Source organism: Phascolarctos cinereus, unplaced genomic scaffold (genome assembly GCF_003287225.1).
Source record: "Phascolarctos cinereus isolate Bilbo 61053 unplaced genomic scaffold, phaCin_HiC Scaffold_1;HRSCAF=81, whole genome shotgun sequence".
NCBI lineage: Eukaryota > Metazoa > Chordata > Mammalia > Diprotodontia > Phascolarctidae > Phascolarctos > Phascolarctos cinereus.
In genome coordinates, this window is record NW_027555514.1 from 54522338 (window position 1) to 54539237 (window position 16900).

At 39.6% G+C, this 16900-nt stretch overlaps 1 protein-coding gene across 1 annotated transcript in view; it reads right to left on the minus strand.

Annotated features, from left to right (window-relative positions):
- The window catches only part of CUBN (cubilin), a 324592-nt gene that overhangs the window by 117103 nt on the left and 190589 nt on the right, over nucleotides 1–16900 (minus strand). The window contains 4 exon segments of the mRNA XM_020966874.2: nucleotides 3059–3251; nucleotides 7337–7521; nucleotides 9887–10092; nucleotides 14637–14769. Coding sequence (XP_020822533.1) covers nucleotides 3059–3251; nucleotides 7337–7521; nucleotides 9887–10092; nucleotides 14637–14769 — 717 coding nt within the window.

Below are 16900 nucleotides of genomic sequence, written 5' to 3' on the forward strand. Positions count from 1 at the left end.
ACACTTTCTTGGTGACTTCAGTATTGCCCAATATGGCCCCTCAAGTATCCCAGGCTCCTCCTTCATCTACCTCGAATGCTATTATGTCCACATCAACTTTACTTTGGTCATCCAAAGGTGAAGTCACGACATCGACCTTGCTACCACCCAAAACCATTCTACCTCTGAGATCTTCACCCTGAAACTCCCCTTCCCGAGCATAGTCTCCTATCCTATCTATCACAGGATCACAGTTCTAGACCTGAAAGGGACCTCAACGATGACCATGCGGAGTCCAATCCAAATCAATAACTTACCTAAGTTCACACAGGTAGTACTCCTCAGAGGTAGGATTTCAAACCAGGACCTCTGGCTACAGAATCAGTGCTCTTTCCAATTTACCAAGATGCCTCTCTTTACCACTGCCTTTCTATTCTTAAATATGTTCTTCATGCTACTGCCTACAGGTAGCTTCATGGCACAGTGGATTGAACACCAGGCCTGGAGTTAGAAAGACCTAAGTTTAGATTCAGCCTCAGACACTTCCTAGCTGTGTGATTTTTTTGGGAAGTCACTTCACCTGTTTGCCTCGGTTTCCTTGACTATAAAATGGGTATAATAAACAGAACCTACTTCACAGGGTTGTTGTCAGGATTGAATGAGATATTATTTGTATAGTCCTTAGCACAGTGCCTGGCACATAGCAGGTTCTTAATAAATGTTTATTTCTTCCCCTTCATGCTCAGAAGTACCAGACCATTTTGGCTTCTGACCTTACCCCTCCAATCAAAGGGGTAATTCAAAGATCATGGATAACTTTCTAATTGTTAAAGATCTGATGACCTTGTCTCAATTTTGATCCTGTTTGACATTTCTATAAAATTGTTCTAACTTCTCTGGGAATCAGTTTATTCATCTGTAAAATGGAGGAAAAGTAGATTAGATGATATTCCAAGTCTGTTTCAATTCTAAAAATCCATGGTGCTATTATTAATCTTTCTATCATTTATCATTCATAAAATGAATAATTATGGAAAAGATATGTGCTTGATATAATGAAATCTTTTCATCATTTAAAGAATAAAAGAACATCTCATAAAGGAATGCTAATACGAGAGTACTCTCTACACATAAGAGTGAATGTTACCGCTGTGAATAAACCCTGTTGATGTAAATATGTAGACAGGGCAAAGTGAGAAAATAATCATTTCTAAAAGTATGTGTCTAGTTTTATATTATATCCAGAGGTTTCCACTCCCCTCAGTTAAAGCCAATGTTCATAATTACATATTTAAAAGGTGACTTAAATTTTTCTAGAGAAATAACTCACAAAATCATGCTACATCCTAAAGGACTGGGCCACAAATATCCCATTCTGTCTATGTGCAGTCAGTCAGGCTCCTCAGGGAAAGGCACAAGGCTCCTAAAGCCCAGCTAGCTGAACAGACTTTCTCTGAGGATTTGAGGTTTCAGTGTTTGTTTGCTTTTTAACTTTAAGAATTTTAGGCTAATTTTATCCTGAAACATGAAGGCTTAAGACCAGCCAGTGAGGGTGAGTTGTATCTCTGAACAAATTTAGATTACAATGTGGACTAAAAGGATATGTCTTTTTTTGGGATCCTCAAGAGTTGCGCTGTTGAAATTGCAAATTTTCAGAAATTTCTGAAAAGTTTTTGTGTCTATAGAAGATTTCATGAATACCAAGTCCCCAAATCACCTTGAAAAACCTAGAAACTGCCTAATGCACTGAGGTTTGTGTACAGACATGATTATACATTGAATCTAGAGCCAGAAGAGAACTCTGAGATGATCTTGTGTGAGCCCTCCATTTTATAGATGGGTAAGCTGAAGCCCAGAAAACAACCCCTAAAGCTTTTTGGTCTGACTGGTGAGTCCCTCCCCAAACCTTCCTTTCGGGAAGTGCCTACGCCCACCATTATGCTCTTTTCAGACCCAGCCCATGCCACTATGTCTCCACCTTTCCCTCCCCTTTTCAGCTGCCTTTTCTGTATTTTCTTCCTCCACTAGAATGTAAACTCCTTGAGGGCAGGGACTGTCTTTTTTTTTTTCTAACTAGGTGGTGGAGAAGACAGAACATTTGACCTAGAGTCAGGAAGACCTGAGTTCAAATTTAGCCTCTGACTCACTAGCTATGTGATCCTAGGCATTTAACACTCTGTTTACATCAGTTTCCTCATCTTTAAAACAGAGATAACAGCTACCTCCCAGGATTATTATTATTATCATTACTTAGCACAATGCCTGGCCCATAATAAATGCTATAAAAATATGAATAATATTAATAATAGCTAACATTTATGTAGTGCTTATAATGTTGCAAGGCTCTGTGCTAAGTACTTTATAATTACTGTCTCATTTGATCCTTACAACAACTCTAGGAGGTAGGTGCTATTGTTATCATCATTTTATAGATAAGGAAACTGAGAGCAGTTAAGTGACTTGCCCAGGGTCACACAGCTACTAACTATCTGAGGCAGGATTTGAATTCAGGTCCTCCTGACTTCAGGTATGGCATTCTATCTACCAAGCCTCCTAGCTACCCCTAATAAATGTATTATCTATCTGTCTGTCTGTCTATCCATCTACCCATCCATCTAATAATCTCTCTCTCTCCTCTCTCTCTCTCTCTCTCTCTCTCTCTCTCTCTCTCTCTCTCTCTCTCTCTCTCTCTCTCTCCCTCCCTCCCTCTCTCCCCCTCTCTCTCTCCTCTCTCTCTCTCTCTCTCTTCTCTCTCTCTCTGTCTCCCTCCCTCCCTCTCTCCCTCCCTCCCTCTCTCTCTCTCTCTCTCTCTCTCTCTCTCTCTCTCTCTCTCTCTCTCTCTCTCTCTCTCACAGAAGCAGTCCTCTTGGCTCTAAAGCAAGTGCTCCTTCCATAGGAGCACATTATCTGTTCAATGTACCCAAGAATATTTGGACACAAAAATCGTATTTGTAGATAGGCTTTATAGGCATACTTAGTCTTGTAGATCTGAATATCTGATAAACTCTTTAAAACTTTGGTTATTACATAGATCTACCTCTAAAAAATAAATTCACTGTGTTTCTTTTCAGACACAAACCTGTAGCAATGGTAGGTAGAGGTCCCATGTGAGATTCTACAGCATACCATTCCAAAAGAAATCCCTTTCCTGAGATGGAAGCATCTGAGAAGAACTGAAATGTGATAGAATTTTGAAAGGAGGTGAAGGAAGTTGTGTCTGTTCCGCAGTAGGTTCCAAGAAGTCTGGAATGAATGTTGGGACCATCACGGATCTAGGTAGAACAAATGGAAAAAAAATGACAAGATACCATTTAATTTACATAATTATTGTCCTTTTTTCATAAAATAGAAGAAAAGTAAGTGGATACCTATTTTACAAATTCAACACTATGAAAGTTAAAGAATATAGCAAAGGTTTAAAAAGAGTCAGTTAGTAGATCTAAACATAATTGACATATATAGCTAAGTAGCAGAGAATATTACTAGAAGACTTGGTAAAATTTTTTAAACTGTATGTTTATTGGAAAAAAGACATCAATCATTTCAAAAGCTCAGATAAATTAGGAAATATCTTTAGTGGTTTCAAACAAGGGCTGAAATGCGCAGAAAAACCCAGAGTGGTTTTCATGATAAACACCTCCCTGAACCTCTCAGTCTCTCCCTATACCACTTTGGGGAAGAAGAAAGGAGAGAGAGCAGGGGTACTTAATCTAGGGGTTTGTGGACAGATTTCAGGGGATCTGTGAAGTTCAGGGGATGGGAAAATTACATCAATATTTTCATGTTAACCTCTAATTGAAGTTTAGTGCCTCCTTCAATTATGAATTTTTTAAAAAAAAACATCATTTTCAGCTGAGCTCCATACATTTCACCAGACAACAAAGAGTTCCATCTACACACACACACACACACACACACACACACACACACACACACAAATTAAAGACCCTTGACATGGAGGAAAGGAGAAAAAAGAAAGAAAAGGAAAAGAGGTCAGGAAGGTGCTTCAGGGTGATTTACATGTGCTCAGAAGTTTGAAAACAACTTTAAAGTCTCAAAAAAAAAATCAGACGTTATCCTAACAATCCATACTGGAAAAATTAAATGGATAAAAAGTGTCTATCATATAGACCACTACACGCAGTTGAATTGGTTCATTGGTTCATATCTTTGGGATAGACGCCACAAATCAAAATTAATTAGGTTCAAAATTTAGTAGGAGAAAGAGAGCTGGCAAGATCGTGTGGAAAATTGTGCAATGTTTTTAATGGAAGTAAAGCTGCTTCCTGACACAAAAATTCATTTTTTAAACCCAAATGTTTTCCCAGTGATATCAAATGACTTGGAACCACCTTAATTGCTGAAGAATCAAAGTGGTTAAATAAGAGGCAAAGGTCTCTATCTAGGCTGCAATATATTTCTTTTTAGATTTTAAAATATTTTTTTCCAATTACATGAAGATAAAAAATTTTTAACATTCATTATTTAAAATGTTGAGTTTCAAATTCTCTCCCTCTCTCCCTTCTCTGTCCACTTCCTGAGGTGGCAAGCAATTTGATATAGATAATACATGCGCAGTCATACAAAATATATTTCCACATTCGTCATGTTGTGAAGAAAACACAGACCAAAAACCAAAATCCCAAAATTAAATTTAAAAATTTTTTTTAAATTATGCTTCAATCTGTATTCAGGCCCTATCAGTTCTTTCTCTGGGGATGGATAGCATTTTTCATCTTAAGTCCTTCAGAATTATCTTAGACCATTGTATTGCTGAAAATAGCTACGCCATTCACAGTTGATCATCATACGATATTGCTGTTACTGTGTACAATGTTCTTCTGGTTCTGCTCACTTCACTTTGCAGTAGCTCATGTAAGTCTCATCATTTCTTAGAGCACAATAGTATTCCATCAGAATCATATACCACAACTTGCTCAGCCATTCCCCAATTGATGGGCATTCCCTCAATTTCTAATTTTTTGCCACTACCAAAAGAGCTGCCATGAATATTTTTGCACAGACAGGTCTCTTTCCTTTTTTTTAATCTCTTGGGGATATAGACCTAGTAGTGGTATTGCTGGATCAAAGGGTACACACAGTTTGATTGCCTTTGGGTACAGTTCCCAATGCTCTCCCGAATCGCTGGATCAGTTCACAACTCCACCAACAGTGCCCTGGAAACCATGAGATCTAAAAAAAAAAAGATCTAGAAGAATGCCTGTAGTCCGATGGGTAGATCCCTGATGGAGGCTCTGTCAGAGAATATAGACGAGAATCCCGCAGAGGAGAAAGCTCGGTTGGGCTGAACCAACGAGGTAGATACCCCCACTGATGAGACCACTGATCCTTGTGAGGACTGGAGAACACAAGAGGTGTGGCTACATTCTACAGGAGAAGCCCTACATCGAGGGACAAGGCAATTAGTGAAACCTCCTCATGGCAGACTTGGATTTGATAAATGAACTTGTAGGGAGATCGCATACAGGACACATGTCCCCACGCAGAGGATTTTCAAGGTGAAACTGAAGAGAATTTAAAGGACTCGTGACTTTCTCTTTGCCTTTTTTTACTTTATGTCTGTGATAATCAGACACCAATGTGGGTGCTATTCTCAGGTACATTTTTTTATCTTCATGCCCTCACAGTACTAGGGTTTCAGGGACAAATTAAAGCACAGCAAAATTCTACATTGTGGAGACTGGCCCCCTCAGGAATCTTGAGCCAGAGTACTGCCATCCTAATAACCCACACAGCTGCAGCCAGAAGAATCACCCCAGTTTTATAGCTCCTCCTATACTAGTCATGAATTCACTGCATGTACACTGAACTCCCAGGTGAGTTCGGAGAAAGACGGAGACAGAGAGGCTGCCAGACAGAGACAGACCAGTCTAGAAAGGGTTTCTGTATTTGGGATGGGACAGGTCTCAGAAACAAATAGAATACAAAATCGTTGTTTTGTGCAGCATGTTAATGCTTCTTCTTTTGCTACATTTTATCTACTGCAATTAAATTTTATTAGGAATATGAAAATTGAATGGGAATGCATTATGGGCAGCTGCAAAGGGAAATAAGAGAGTGGGAATGTGAACAGAGTGATTTGATTGGTGAATACACAAAAGCCTCTTCACCAGTGTCAGAACCCGCCTCGGCTAACACAGGTGGTAGGTACAGCCTTCAGATGAGCGAATAACCCCGAAGATCCTGATTCAGGCGAAGAGGCAGCTTGTTTCGTGTTCACAGTGCATCACTACTTTTTGCCATTTTGCCTGGATCTACACCTGCTTTGTTGTTATTGTTGTTGTTATCTGTCCTTCGTGCTGGAAGAGGGCCACTGACACCACAAGGGGGATGTCTTGACTTTCAAGTGAACTGGAGTTAAGTGAGACCTATACCTGGTATAGGTCAAGGGAATGTCCAATAAGGGAACCCCCTGTGCCACTGCAGATTTGGCATCCACCCTGAAACTGAGAGTCTAAGAGAATTGCCCGGGAGCACTGAGTCATTAAGTGAATTGTCCTGCTCTCTTAGCCAGGAAGAGCTGGTATGTCTAAGTCGGCTCCAGAAGCATCAATGTTACTATTTTTTTAATAGTTCAGCAGGAAAAAAACTTAGATAAAGCAACACAAATAGGTGATGATGTAGCCATGAGATGTAACTGCGAATTAATGAAAAACAAATATACATTTATTGAGAACAGATATTTCACAGTTACTACTAGGCATTCTTTTCCAAAGATTTGCCATTGAGGACAATTCTCCCAGCCTATTTTCCTGGGGAAAAGCAAAGAGTGAGCAAAGTCAAATTATATGAAGTTATGCAGGTGGGAGAATTGCTTTTCACTCCCTACTGGCCTTATACCCCATTTCCACCCCATTGTGTATAGGGGCATAGTTATGCTCAGTAGTGATGCCACTGGCTGTTGAGTTAATCTTGTCAGTTTTTCAAGTGTGAACCAGGCCGCACCACACTAATTTCTCCCCATCACTGTGGAATGTTTATTACACCCTTTTCCGTGCTTTTTCCTTCCTCACTAGCCCTCCCCCACTCTTCAGGAACAAAATGAAATGGGAATACAGGAGCAGGCTGTTCAAGGAAAGTTGGGTTTGGGGTTTTTTTTGGGGGGGGGTTGTTTCTCTCCACTGTCAGATGGAAGCATTGGCTTTGTTTTTCTGGACTGACTTTTATTGGGCGCCCTCCTGCTCTCATTCCCAGTGTGCCCAATCTTCAACATTATTTTCAAGTCGATAGTACTGGATGCTTTGAACATTCTTGCACTGCGTAGACACAACCTTGGTTTCTTTGGCTACAGTTATTTCATTACAATTGCAGACGGTGGGTGCTCCGGGACACTCACCATTAACTTGTCATAATAGCAGCCAGTTGACTTCTCTAGGTCCATCTCCAAGATCGTGCCGTGGATAATTTGAGAAGCATTCACATTCACTGTCCAGTGGTAATTAGAGTGATGAGGGTAATTTCTGGGCCATAACGGAGAAGCAATTTTCCCATGAGTTCCTACAATATTATCATTGCCAAACACTGGGAGAAAGAGAGGGTGTGGTAAATCAGTCTTCCTTAGAACAAGTCTCTAATAAAAAAAAAAAGAAGAAAGAATGAATGAATGAAACAAAAGGCAAGGGATGCTGAAAGGGATAAACGTTTAATTGACTGTGGTTCCTTTATCAGATGCTGAAAAAATACTGCCTTCCTTTGGGTTCCTGGGCTGGCTATTAAATCTTAGGGAAAAGGGTACTGTTGTGACCTCCTCCACTGCACTTGAAGACTACATGTCAAGAAACTCTGGTTGTATGTGTGAACTCAGTCCACATCCCTTATGGGAGTAAGAGGAACATGGCCTCACCTCCTGCTTGCAGTTGAGGACCACAGGCTTTATACCTTAGACATATGTCAGCCAGCAAGCATTTATTAAGCTCTTACTGTATTAGATCATATAATGCAGAGGTTCCCAAACTTATTTGGCCAACGCCTCCTTTTAAAAAAAAAATTACTCAGCAGCCCCCTGGAAATCTACTTTCTTTAACCTTTTAACATTTTTTTAAAATTTGCATCATTTCAAAAAATTTAAAATATTGTTAATGGCGTACCTTAAATTTAAAATTTTATTGTAGAGTTGTGGGGTTTTTCCTGCATTGAAATTTTGATGACGCATTATGGCATCATGTAACCATCATGTATCATACTGTCAACAAGTCATTACATGTACATATTCCTGTCCATGCATGCTGACTTTCTGAAGAGGCTTGTTAAGGCCTGTGGGAGGACTTGATCACTAATTGGCTCTAACTTACATATTTTGTGTTTATTTGGACAATAATGTAACCACCACCACTTTAACTCTCTAACACAACAGATGAAACATGTACGAATGGGTTTTCAAAATTTTCTTCTCTTCTTTCCTTATGCTTTCATGGCCCCCTTATTTTTATTCATTATTTTGCCAATTGCACCCCAGGCTACTACCCCCTCCTGGATTGTACAGTGCCCCTGGGGGGTGATATCGCCCACTTTGGAAACCTCTGATTGGTCTAATGTCAGATCATCTAGTCCAAATTTGGCAAAGAAGAAAACTAAAGTGAATGATAATAGAAATAATAATAATAGCATTTAGATGGAGTTTTAAGATTTGTACAGTGATTTACAAATATTATCGCATTTTATCCTCAGAACAATTCTGGGGGGCAGCTAGGTGGTGCAGTGGACAGAGCACCGGCCCTGGAGTCAGGAGGACCTGAGTTCAAATCTGGCCTCAGACACATAACACTTACTAGCTGTGTGACCGTGGGCAAGTCACTTAACCCCATTGCCTAGCCAAAAAAAAAAAAAGAACAATCCTGAGAAATAGCTGCTATTGCTATCTCAATTTTACAGGTGAGGAAACTGAAGCAGATGGAGGTGAAGTGACTTGCCCAGAGTCTTACAGCTGAGGCTACATTTGAACTCAGGTCTTTCTGACTCCAGGTCTAGCACATAATCCACCACACCACTGAGCTACCCAGACTTGCTTAAGTTTACACAGGCACAGGTGGTCTTCAAACCCAGATCTTCTGACTCCAAATTCAGTATTATTTCTACTCTGCCTTGGAACAAAGCTAATAAAATTAGAGAACTAGATTAGTGTGTGGCCTCCTTTCATTAGGGGAGGCCTCCAGTCCTAACCCATAAAAGTGATGGGCTTTAGCCTAGATCACTTTTAAGTCTCCTTCCAGCTCTAAATACACGATCCTAAAAAAATCTCAATTTGAAAGATTCTAGGAAATAGCTAAATCAAGGAAGACGTGGTTACGAGAGAGGGAATTTGGACACCTACATTGGAAGAGCATCCTGCTGGCAAACTATCTAAGCATTCACAATGAATCAGAAGTAATATTATTAGTATTAATAACAGTGCTGTTAATAATTCATTTAATAATTAATATTTAATGATTCAATTAATAATTCACATTCAGTTCTCCCTAGTTCAAAGGGTATGGAACCACAGCTCTGCAGACCCGAATGAACTGAATAGTTTCATATGCACGTAGGAACCAACATCACATCCTAGCGTACCACTCTTTGTTACACTCATCCTCATGAAACAAAACTTATTATATACTCTTAAAAATGAAGTTGAAAAAGAATAAAAATAAAATCTTGGGAAATAGTGAGAATGGAACTTCATTATCCTTGAAATCTAATTCACTTCCTTAAGTATGTCTGATAGGGAAAAAAAAAATCAGAGTACCATGTAATTCCTGTACAGAAGAAACAGGATTATAATTTAAAGGAACAATGATTTCTGCTGAGTAGACTACTGATGATGTTTCATCCTAATGATGAATGTTAATAATAAGTTCAGTTTTGAGGAAAGGAAGCTAAAAACCATCAACATACAACATATACTTACTGTGGACAAATGTGGCCTGAAAGCCCACGCCACTGCCTGAACCATCTGAGACAAACCTGATCCACAGGACATGTCCAACAATTGAGGTGTAACTGAAGGATAAAGAGTGTCCACAATAGAGTCCAACCAGGTGCCCTGTGGCATTTCCTTCACGGATCTCCAGGTAATCTTTAGTACAGTTCTCACTTTCTTCTAATTGGAAAGTACTGGTTTGAAAGAAGAGATAATCAGATTAGTCCTACAAAGCAAACACAAGGAATACCTATTTTCCTATTTCAAATATTCCTAAAGTCTTGTTTTGGGTAATCTGTACAAGCTTCTCAGAAAAGCATCTATCCTCACATTATTTCATTATTAAAACAAACAAGCAAACCCATGAGGTATAATGGAATGAGTGGTAGAGGTTATGAGTAGAAAGGAAGAATATAAAAAAAAATTAAGTTAGAAAATAAAAAGTAAATTTCTTGAGGGCAGAATCATTTATTCCCTAATTTTATGTAATTCCCAGTGCTCAGTATAATGTTATGTATTCCATGGGTGATGAATATGAGCTAAAAGAATCAATATCTTGGGAAGCAGACTAGCCCCCCAAGGCTCTGTTTTGTTTCTTCCTGGTGTGGTGCAGACACCACCACTGATAGGTCTGGAACCAAAAGGACAAGACAGAGAATGTTGTTTAGATTTGTTTTGTCTACTTTGGTCCCAGAGGGTGGTGAAGCGCACATGTTATGAGGCTAGTGGGCTGCTCCGGACAGCGGAGAACAGTTTGAGTTGGCCTGGTACTTCCCCAAGAGAACAACAGGTGAATGTCCACGGAGGCACTAACACATCATCAATTTCCCACTCTCTTGTCACATTGGTTCTTGTCATGAGTCCATCACAGTAGAGATGGCTGTCTACCTTTTAGCAAGTGATGTTTCTTCACCTGCCACATCACAGCGGGTGTGATCTAGGTGGTACTTTGACCTTCCTTATAAAGCCAGCTTTACTTGGGCTGTGTCAGATCACCAACTGTAGAATCAGCCCAAGTTCTTTTCCTGTTTCTCCGAAAGCAGCAAAGGTGAGAAAACGAGGTGATTTAATCTGCTCAGGAGGTAGATTAATAGAAATGGACCAAGAAAACAACCTTCAGAAAACTCCCATGTGTAGCTGACAAAGACAGAACCCCAACCGCTCTGATGAATATGACAGGTGTTGACTGCCCTTCTTAAATACCAGCATGAGAAACGGGTAGGCATAATGGCTGAACTGGAATCCCATGGGAAATGGTGGGTAGGAAAACACCCATTAGACTTAAAAAAATGTTTGAGTTCTCTTTAGAGAAAAAAAAACCCCTCAGTTTTAGGATGTGTGTGTGTGTGTGTGTGTGTGCGCGCATATATACGTGTGTGTGTAGTATATACATATATGTGTGTTATATATGTATATATGTATCTGTAAGTATATGTGTATGTAATATATGTATATGCATATGTGTGTATAACACACACTTATACAAATACCCTAAAACTTGGTTCTCTTTTTTTTCCTCCAAAGACAACTCAAACTTTTTTTAAAAGTCTAATTAGAGTCTAATGGGTGTTTTCGCATCCTCCATTTCCCATGGGATACCAGAGTCAGCCATTAGGCCTACCTTTCCCTCATGCTAGTACTTAAGAAGGCCAGCAAACACCTGTCACATTTATTATTAGTGTGGCTCTGGTTCTGTTTTTTAAGCAAATCTCGCTCATTCTCCCTACATGCTTTGCCCAGGGTCCTTGTTAAAATGCTATGCAGAATAAAAATAGTACAATCCTTACTGTTTCTCATTATAAAATTTCATTTATTCTTGAACTCAAACCAATCATATCTGCTTTTCCAAAGCACATTATGAATGTAAAAATAGCACATCCAGGACATTCCTTCGGTATTTATTGTACAAAGTATGTTTTTCTTCTTGCAGGTTTTTATTTCTTCTCTTTTCTTGCTGATTCTACCATAGCTTCCTCCTCCATTTTTTCTACCCCGCCCCAACCAACCGCAACGCTCACATCCCAATGTTTTTTTTTTAAACACTTCATCTGATTCATATGTTTCTAATTCACACAACCCATAATGAACTAGATCCAGCTGCCCATCTGGATATACTTCAGTATGATTCAAAGTTAACCCTCCGGTCCTTCAACAAAGACTTTCTTCAATAATTAGCATCCATAATACTGTGCCTTTTGCAAAATAAATTTTGTTAAGCTTAACTCTTAACCCATTAGTATAACATAAATGTCAAGTCTGTTCTCAAAAAACAATTCTTTTTGCTATACAATTTTTTTTTTTTTGCTGCTCGGTGTTTACTGAAGAGTAAAATGCAAAGCTTTTCCCCCCTTCTTATCCTTAGGACTAATTCAAAATTTAAAAATCAGAACAGCAATGTTGTTCAAGTTAGTTTCCTTCTGTTCAAGTGGAATTCTTGTCTTTAACTGAAACACATAAGCTTAATTGGATTCAAAAAGTTTTGGAGATTAGGACTTAGTATTAACTTTGACATTCTCTTAACTTGAGAGCAAATGACTCAGAAACATAAGGATTAAATCTCTCAGAAAGTACAGTGCTTTCTGAGAGTAGAAAAGCAGTGGATAAAATCATGATTCCAGGCAAATATCTGAGTTTCTTCTTAAAACACAGTAATCGCTCAGGCTTTGGTTGAGTAACAACCATGTGGTCACCAATCCTCACAGAGCATTTCAAGCAGTAATGATGACTTTATTTGATTAACTTTAGTATTTCATCTAGCACCACTCTAAGCCATGTGAATAATGAATCACCATCATCTGATCCATTTCTTTTTTAAAAAAGCAACGAGAACGTTCTAAAGCAGATTGATCCACAGTAACCTATTCACCCTGAAAACTAACTCCATCCCTGAACATTGCACAAATAGATTGCCTCTATCCTCCTAACGTCTCCTACCAATTAGCTGTTTCCTTGCAGAATCTCCATTTTAAGGAAGAGGCCCAGGCCAACCATGTCTTGATCTCCAGGACTCTCCGGGACTTTGTCTATAATGCCTCCTAGACCAGGTCCCTTCAGCTCTCTCACTCCCTTCATCGCTTTTCTCAGCTCCTGCCTAATGTGCTGTCTTACCCTATTAGCATGTTAGTTCCTTGAGGGCAGGAATTGTCTTATTTTTTTTTCTCTTGTATTTGTCTCCCCACTGCTAAGCACAGTGCCTGGCGCATATTAAGTGCTTAATAAATGCTTGTTGGTTGCTAGCTGAGATTGACAACAGGGCTGGTTTTATCCATTTTATATGAGGAATATAGCATTTCTAGGAGAAGGAGCAATTCTTATGTGGTGATCAGGTCAATTTTCTCTATTATAAGATTGTTCTCTTTCTCCCTCTGTTTTCTTTACTATGTAATGGAAATCACAGTCTTCTAAACCTGAGCCCCATAAGGCTATTAGAGGTATGACTAATATGACTACAACACAATGACTCACTTTTTGAGTATAAAAATATGGAAGGAACATTTACTATCATCAAAAGTTATTTGCTAAGCATTCACTATGTTCATGGTACCAAACAAACGTTCAGAGTACAAGATTCCAGCTTCAATTATCACATGAATTTTTAGGTATCTAGTCACAGCTAATGATTTAAGCAGGTTAGCAAGTCTACATAAAGAGCCCTTCATGGTAGAGAATGATTCCACTAGCTGGCAAATATTCATCCCATCTGTTCTATCTACATAGCCCAGTGCTGAGGATCTGACTGACCACACATACATAGGACCATGTTTTTAGGTCTGAAAGAAATCTCAGAGGTTATATATCTCAAGCCTTTCATATTACTGAGGAGGAAATTGAGGCCCAGAGAAGTTAAGCCCAGAGACTTGCCCAGGGTCACACAGGTAATACATAGTATGATCAGGATTCAAATCCAGGAATTAGATACAGCTAGGTAGTTCAGCTGATCAAGCACTGAGCTTGGAATTGGGAAGACCAGAGTTAAAATCCAGCTTCAGTTACTTACTAGCTGTGTGACCCTGGACAAGTTATGTCTGTTTGCCTCAGTTTTCTCATCTGTAAAATGAGGATAAATAATAGCACCTACCTCCCATGGTTCTCGTGAGGCTCAAATAAGATAATATTTGTAAAACACTTAGCACAGTGCCTGGCACATAACAGGCACTTAATAAATATTTGTCTCCTTCATTTGAATGCAAGTCCAAAGCACTTTTCATCATGCCACACTGCCTCCCTTGGCTGATACTATAGATGTAACTAATGTGGTCAAACAGGGAGTCACATAAAGAACAATGTCATACAGCTGGTGGGTTGCTGGCCCTAGAGTACCATAGAGTCCGCCATCTTGTCCTGTGGCCCAGCACATTCTCCTTGTGGACAGCAGTGTGGAGGGGACAGAACCAAATGCAGTAAGAGTATTGCTGGAAGAGAACACTGAAGGAGGTGATTCTAGTGTTCTCTGAGCCCAAAGGGGACAGAGGAGTTTACGCTAAGCTCTCATCTTTCTACTTAGTAGTATTTTTCATGGGTCTTTGTAATTATTCTTCCCGAAATATTGTCTTGATAACAAAAGCTATGACCAACAGATACTAGGGGCAGATTCCCTAAAGTCCCAACAACACTCTCCTTTCAGATTAATGGATACAAATGCTTTTAACTGTATTTTCCAGTAAACAAAGTTTTTCCTGCCTACAGACTCAACTGAACTAAGCTAAACACTGAAACAATACACTTGACGAGGATTTACATGAAAGACAGCTGGAGCTGGTTTCCAGGGGAACTAGGGATGTTCCAGACACATTCCACATTGGGAGGATAAATATCCGGGTAGCCAGGACTGTTGAAGACTCCTTCTGCCATATGGAAAGTTCCGCCACAGGCTGAAATGAGCAACAGAGAAGGAAAAGGTAAGGACCAGAGGACAGACCCAACTGCAAAACAAAATAGAGCTTAAGAGAAATCACTACAAACATCCAGGATATTCTTTTCTACTTGTTAGTCAATATATGTTTATTCAGCACCTGCTATGTGCCAGGCACTGTGCTAAATGTTGTCACATCTCTGACCTTCCAGAACTCACAGCAGGAAATCCATGGTACTGATGTTTAAAAGAAAAAAAAAGCACTTTTGTCAAATCAAGCAAGGAGCAGGATTTCTGAACAGTCCTGCTCAAAAGAATGGTGGACAGGGAGAGAGGAGCCCATACATTTTCTCATCAATGAAAGGCAAAGGGTACATACACTGCTGGGTTTGGATTTAGACCTGGGCTCAAATCCTGTTTTCGTTCACTTCCTGGGTGGCCCTGAGAAAATTATTTAGTCTCTCAGAGCTTCAGTTTCCTCAAATGTAAAATGGGGGGGGGGGATAATACTTGCACTATTTATTTATTTATTTATGGTCATTAAAACACTTGAAACCTCAAATAGTCATATCATCATGAGTTACTGTTATAGTCTTTCTCCTTTTTGCTAGGGTTTTGATGAATCTCCCTCTCTCTCTCTCTTTCTCTGTCACTGTCTGTCTCTCTGTCTCTCTCCCACCTAGGCTAGATGTTGAACAGTCACTCATGGGCCTGACCCCAGTGCAAAGCCTTGGGCAGTCTCATACCTTCCCCACCCCACTGCCACTCTCAGGGCTCACCACGTTGGTTCCTAACTTAGTGCAGACACCCGATCTACTTTAGCCTACAACAACTCAGAACAACTATAACTCAAGAGACCCCCCAGCCTCAGCCTCCCTTGGTAACAAGGATTATAAACGTGCAGCACCACATTTGGCCATAACTAGTATTAATAAAATGTTAAAACCCAATCAGTGTAATACTGGTGTCAAAGGAGCCTAATAACTGCTTCATGTCTTCTTAGGATTACCTTCTTATTAGTATCTAGTACAACACAATTTCATGTGACAATCAGTAAGCACTAATTAAGGGGGGGAAATCCCAAGCAGGTAAAGCCGGACAGGGTTGTACAAGACAGGTAGTGAGAAAAGTCCTGATCTGGGAGCTTTTACTTATGTCTTAGCAGCCACAATGAAGAAGGTGAGAGTCCCTCTGTTGTGTGCCCTGGTCAGAGCCCTTCTTGAGCACAGTGTCCAATTATGTACAACACAAATTGGAGAAAATCTAGAAGAGGGAATCCAAATAAGGGGGGGTGGGGGGGAAGCCAGGGAAGGGTGACATCAACCAGAGATAACCTGGAAAAAGGAAGGCTTGTTGTGGGGTACGGGATGGGGGTGGAGTGTACAGCTGGTTGAACAATGAGTATGGTTATTGTTTCCAAGTACTTGAATGGCAACTGGGAGTAAGAATGGATTAAGTGTTCTCCCGAGATGAATGGTGGTTACTGCATAATGGGATATGTAGTAAAAATAGTGGATAATATAGCGATGGGACATAATGTTATATACTACATGTTATATATTTTTTATATGCCATAACGATATTATATACTGCAATGGTATTTTATATACTATTATAGTATATATGCATATTATCGTGTGTAATGGGATAATGTAGTAAAAACAAACTTCCCAACAATCAGAGTTGCCACACAATGTACTGGGCTGGCTTGGGAAGTAGGGAGCAGCGATGGGGGTGTCACACAACCTCTTCATAGGCTGATGCATACATGGGTTGACCATTTGTTGGGGAGACTGTGCAGATGATTACTTCTTGGGTACAGACTGAAGCAGATGACCTCTAAGGTCCTTCCTAACTATGAGTCTGTGATTCCAGACTGAAAAAAGCAACTGAAGACAGGTTGATTTCATTCACCCTTAATATATATCACAACATGTCTGAGAAAAGAAACAAGTAATGAGAAGGAATGGGTTAGGTCAACACTGAGCAAGTCATTTCCATTCTCCCAGCTTAATTTTCTCAATCAAAACATAAAAGTTCAAACAGACCTAATAGGATTATTTTGAAGTACAATTAATGCAATTACAAGGCATTCCTGGTGTATAATGGAAGCATGATCTAATGAGATACTCAAATCTGTAAAGATAAGG